At 32.1% G+C, this 6,156-nt stretch overlaps 1 protein-coding gene across 1 annotated transcript; it reads left to right on the forward strand.

The window, feature by feature from the left end:
* Positions 1-456: 456 nt before the first annotated feature.
* Positions 457-2,564, forward strand: MYB54 (myb domain protein 54). The gene is made up of 3 exons (XM_022881231.2): positions 457-1,068; positions 1,331-1,744; positions 1,861-2,564. Exons 1-3 carry the CDS (start codon positions 954-956, stop codon positions 2,037-2,039), a joined length of 708 nt encoding a protein of 235 aa, XP_022736966.2. The 5' UTR covers positions 457-953; the 3' UTR covers positions 2,040-2,564.
* Positions 2,565-6,156: the final 3,592 nt, after the last annotated feature.

The following is a 6,156-nucleotide window of genomic DNA, read 5'->3' on the forward strand; positions in this document are numbered from 1 at the left end:
TATATATATATATATATATATATATATATATATACACACGTTTACATGTATCAAAGCAATCAATTAGTTTTACAATAACAAGAAAATTACATAGGAGTCCGAGTATTTAATTAACTCCATTCAAGAACTGCAAATATGTATATCTCCGTTCAAGTATCATGATTCCAATCATTTTTTTTAAATTGTATTTGATCAATATATATTTTTCATTATTCTTAATACTATGTTTTATTTGGAACTTGGGAGTATTAAAATTAGTACTTGATCTTTGATAAATTAAAGGATGACAATGTTGTTTTTTAGTGTATATATATATAGTAAGTAATTAGTAAATATAATTGGAAATTTAAGAAAAAAGAAAAGAAAAAGGGTATGTGTAGAATGCAAATTGGTAGCTAGGTGGGTTATAAGTAGAGGTTGTAGGTTAGAAAGTAGTAAGGATGTTGAAAGGAGAAGGAAATTCACCCCACCAAGCAACCTCTCTTTCTTTGTGTGTGAAAAGTTTATTGATTACTTACAAGCGTTTGTTAGCCTAGACGTTGCATCAATCAATCGCTGCTACGGCTCTCTCCAAACCCTCCAACTCTCTAACGGAAAACCCCTCCCTTCTTCCTCTATCTCATCTCATCGCTTCTCTTCTTGTCTTGTTTGCCAACCCGCAACTATCTCTTTCTCTTCTTCCTCTATCCGATTTCAATACCCTTTAATTTTTTTTTTTTTTGTTTCATTTCTATGTTTCTTTCCAATAGCTACCTTCAATTCTTACTTTACAAAGTGAAAGATCATCACCAAGTTAATTTCTTTCGAGATCCTTCCATATACAGCAATTAATATTGAATATCAGCATATAGCTAGCTAGGCATAACCGACAGCTAGCCAGGGGTTGCTTGGATCTTTAAGCTTTATAGCTTGCTTGCTTGTTGCAATAAATATTCATCAGCAGAGATCAGATCATGTGCACCAGAGGCCACTGGAGGCCTGCTGAAGATGAAAGGCTCCGGGAGTTGGTGGAACGCTATGGCCCTCAGAATTGGAACGCCATAGCCGAAAAGCTTCAAGGCAGATCAGGTGAAACTCCAAAATCATATCCATATCCTATATGTATTTCATTTCTTAATTACCCCTCCCTTTTTAGTGCTATAAATTTTTCTTCTACCTATTATTCATGTATTAGTTATAATTGTTAACAAAATCTACTTTTGTCTAGTTAGGGTTTCAATTTTCATTTCAGCAACAGTACATCCAAAACCCCACATGCCTTCTTTGTTGCTAAATAAAAATAAAAGTAATTAACCAAGGAAAAACATATGCGTATTTTTTATTAAATCAGGAAAAAGCTGTAGGCTGAGATGGTTCAATCAGTTGGATCCGAGAATAAATAGAAGCCCTTTCACGGAAGAGGAAGAAGAACGGCTTTTGGCTTCTCACAGGATCCATGGAAATAGATGGGCTGTTATTGCCAGGCTTTTCCCTGGTCGCACTGATAACGCCGTCAAGAACCATTGGCATGTCATCATGGCTCGTAGATACAGAGAACGATCCAGGCTCTATGCCAAAAGATCACTTTCCAGTGGCAAAAAACCTTCCTCTAAACTACTAGATCAAGCTGTTCACTCTCAGATAACTAATAGTTTTGCCCCACTTTTCCAGAAATACAAGCAAGGATTCCTTCACACTTATTCTCCTCATGTTTTCAAACAGTTTTACGCTCAGTATCGAAGCCATTGTGTTAAAATCACTGAAGGTTCGTAATTTATATATATTTCCGTATAAACCTAGATGTGACGTGTTTCTTGCTTTCCTCTACCAAATAATTAACATTATTTACATTTTATATATATATATATATATTAATTGCAGACAAAAATCAGCCAATTGAATTCTATGATTTCCTTCAAGTAAATACGGACTCCAACAAAAGTGAAGTGACAGACAACACCAGGAGAGATGATGAGGAGGTAGATCAGGAAGCAATGGAACAGCAGAGCAAGGTTGGGGCTTCCTTCATCGATTTCTTATCGGTCGGAAGCTCCTCGTAACGTTTGTGTCTCGACCTTTCACGTAGGATGACATATATCTCTGTAAAAGAATCATCACTTGCATGAACACATTGTAGGAAAAAAAAAAAAGAAGAAGAAAAGGAACTAATTCCAAGCTTTGATGGATGTTGCCACTGCATTCATTGACACATCATATTTAAGAAAATCTATGAAGCAATCTAGGCTTTATATAGAAAACAGAAGGCAATATTATGTTTGCTATAGTTTACGCAAAATCTTCTTCTCCTAAGTTGCCGATCAACTAGTTTCAAGGAGTTTTTGCATCTAAAAATTGGGAAAATCCTAGATGCATGTCTCTACTGAGCTTGAAAATATGCATCAATGCTCTTCTAGAATCGAAGTTCCAAATTTTGCATATACACATAGTTAGTTTATTGCATAAGCACTACTTATCTTTGTCTCTCTTCCTCCCAAAGCAAATGACTATTTTTGTAATTATTGTAATACTGATGACTAGTCGTGGTAAATCATCATTTAATACCAAAATCGACCATTTTCTGAGACAGAATTTCCTCTATTTTACTATTTTAGATGTTTCAATATATATTTCTGACGACAGGTTTGTCATTTTTTTAATTATAAAGAAATTGTGTCCTTTTCTTGAGCTGGTTGTTTCGTTTGTTAGAAACCCTATTTTGCTGAGCATTGTTTAGGTGTAAAGTTATCCCAAGCTATTTAGTGATGTACATATCATCACCAATTTCTTTTTTATATATATATACAAAAGACACCACATTTTAAAGATAAAAAAAAAAATTACAAATATTGAAATTTAAATTTTAAATTTACTAGATGTTACCTCTCATAATTAAGGAAGTCAAATTTAAACTTATTAAATATCACCTTTTAAAGATAAATGTAGGAATCAAATAAATTAAACAGTAAGTTCATTTTTGCAATGACTTTAGCAACTGATAATATTCGATTAGGGAACGAAGGATGATTTAACCAAGACCAAGGTGATATTGACAGACTTATAACAACCCAAAATATTTCACCCTCTAGTTAATTCTTCATAAGCCACCATAAAGTTCATCAACAGTTTATTTATTTGTCTTTGAATTGATAATTATGACCTTTATTTGGTGACATTGCATTGGAGACTATTCGCATTCCATCTCAAAAATATTTACTGGACAATTATTCCATTGGATGCATATGTAATGATCATAATTTGGGAATAACACGATGGACATGCATATATGATCATTCATATTCACAAGAAATGAGGACATATTCAGTTTTTTGTATTGATATTTTATCAAGGACAACATTAATAGAAAGTGCGATTATTGATGCCTACCATATTATATATAATATATATATATATATATGAATAATGATTCACTTACATCTATGTAATTCTTATATGTTTTTGGATTTTTAAATAAAAATTAAGTTTATGACTTATTTAAATTAAAATAATATTTTTAAATTTAATAATTTTGATCCAAAAATCTAAAAAAATTTAAAAATTACTGAATCATTCCTCAATATATATTTTGTTAAAAAAATTAATAAAATTTCCCTGTTAACTAACATTAGCAAGGACGACTCCACACCTGTTTTTCTTTTGTAACTAGCTCGCTTTCTCATACGTGATCGCTTTAAAGGAACAAACACTCTAAAATGACATAATAATTCCATAAAATAGAAGTCTTCTTCAAATTATGATATATCCTTCCAATCTAAGATGAAACTTTTTTGTTAGATTACAAGGGGGGAAGGAAATAGGGATTTAGAACTCACACACACGTGGCTTCTTCGAGGCTTTTATATATATATATATATATATATATATATATGTGAAAACTTTACATTAATATTATATATAGTTAAATGAAAAGGTCAATATTGGTTTTTTAATAGGAAATTTTATTTACATTTCTTTTTTATTATATACACCTCAATACTAAATACACTTCAAATTCAAATCTAAATTTCTTATTTTTACTAAATAAACCACATTTTTCTATTTTTCCTTCCTACTCTTTCATTTTCATTCTCTCTTCATTTTCAATCCAAAAAACATCCTGCTTTTCAGTTTTTCACTGATTAAAAGTAAGATTTTTAGCTTTTTTTTATTAATTTGGTTGAAATTTATTTGAAATGTAAGTGAAAATAAGTTAGGGTTTAAGGTAGAAGTTAAGGTGAATTTAAAATTCTCATAAATTCATTTTCAAAATGGATTTTCGAGAAGTCTTTTGAGAAGTCTTTCGAGAAGGCTTAAGATTTCTCAAAAAAAAATTTTCAAGAAGTTTAAAGATCCATTTTTTTTGTTTTCTATATAAAGAGGATAAATCCTTTGTGCAAAGAGGATTGATCATGTCCAAACTCGAGAGTTTACATGTTTTTAATAAGGAAAAAATTGAAATTTTTTGTTTAATGTCATTTTTCATTTACGGAAGTTTGTTAAATATATTTTGTAAGCTTAATGAGTTTTTTTTTATTACAAATATGGCTCATACACAAGGATGAGGTATTTTTACCCGAGGCAGAAATACCAAAACTGATGCCGGTCTAAGTCGGAGGTGTCAATTGCCATCGAGAAGAGACAGTGAATAGAAAAGATGGTGAGCTAGAAGACTATACAGTCGATGACACTCCTCAGGCTGAGCCTTTGACTTCCACCATGGATGAGTATCACATGGAATCTTTTCTAAGAGGTTCAATTAACACCTCCATTATACGAAGTTTGTTTCTCATGTTGCATTCCAAATTTGGAATGGCTAGGTAATCACTCGAATCATATAATATGAATTGTGTTAGTTTATGTCTTTAGAGTGCCTTGGTTGATTGTCATTATTGATGTTACTATGTATGTTATTTTTTTTATTTTTATGATATTGTTGATCTAATTTTTGTTGTTGTTGTTGTTGTCACTGTTACAAGAGTGAGATATATTGAAATCGATTAACCGTAGGCCAAAGTTATAGTAATGGCATCTAGATACTGCATGCATCAAGATCCAAGTGTACGTTGTCCAGTCGAGTTTGTTCTCACTCATCGACTACACCTATCATACCATCAATAACTCAACGATGCTATCCATTTGTTGAAAGGTAACAACTGGAAACGAACACATTTCATATATTATTCAGTGAGATAAGTATTACGTTCAACAATGTATTCGTCCTTCTACACATATTGATCACTGGACCACGATTTCAATGAATCATTTGACAATGCACGAGGCCAACATAGTACTTTTGAGTTTTTTATGAGGTGGCTAGATCCGAGATTGAGCAGGGAAAAAGATTTACTATTCGACTATCTTGGCTGCATGATACCTTCAAGCATGTCACTGATACATGAGATAATGAAGTGATTGCTTGTGCATCCTGGGCTTTTCTGCTATATTTGATAAAGTATATGTTATTCTGTGATAAGACTATGATGAGAGTCTCGGTAACATACATACCTCTATTGGAAGACCTCATTGTCACGAATAGCTATAGTTTGGGGATAGCTGGCCTCACTTACTTATATAGGTAACTTTAGATTATGAGATAAGCAAACGTACATCAGATCGACTGATATCTAACACTTATCTATATATGTTTTTATAATTAATTAAAAATATATTATAATTATTTGATTTATTTATTATTCCTCATGTATGTAATTATCTAATTAAATATTACTTATGTATTTCATGTAGGCGTGGATTTATAAGTATTTTCTATCGTTAAGCCTAGTCACCATACTGACATACTTAGATGATCTATCATGTATTTGATGATGGAAGGCTCATACTTATGCCGATACATTGTATGTTTTGCAAGAGCACCTAGATGGGTTAACAATATTGAATGTGTGCTGAAAACCATACATCGATCGATGAAAAGCGTATCCATTACACAAGATTGCATTTTTTCACTAGATGTATCATGTGTGGGGCAATCGTAGAGCCATATCACCCAGAGAGGGTTCTACAATAGTTTGACTTTGTACAAACAATTTTGCCAAGACTATTAACTCCTGTCTCATGCTAATCGATGACCATCATCCAACCAGTACGATGTTGTATATAGCTTCCTACACCAATACTAGGAATGATGAAAGACATACTGTGTCGGTTAAGTGTCAAGGTCAA

This window comes from Durio zibethinus, chromosome 11 (genome assembly GCF_047325235.1).
Source record: "Durio zibethinus cultivar Kanyao isolate XHJ-2024 chromosome 11, ASM4732523v1, whole genome shotgun sequence".
NCBI classification, from domain to species: Eukaryota; Viridiplantae; Streptophyta; class Magnoliopsida; order Malvales; family Malvaceae; genus Durio; species Durio zibethinus.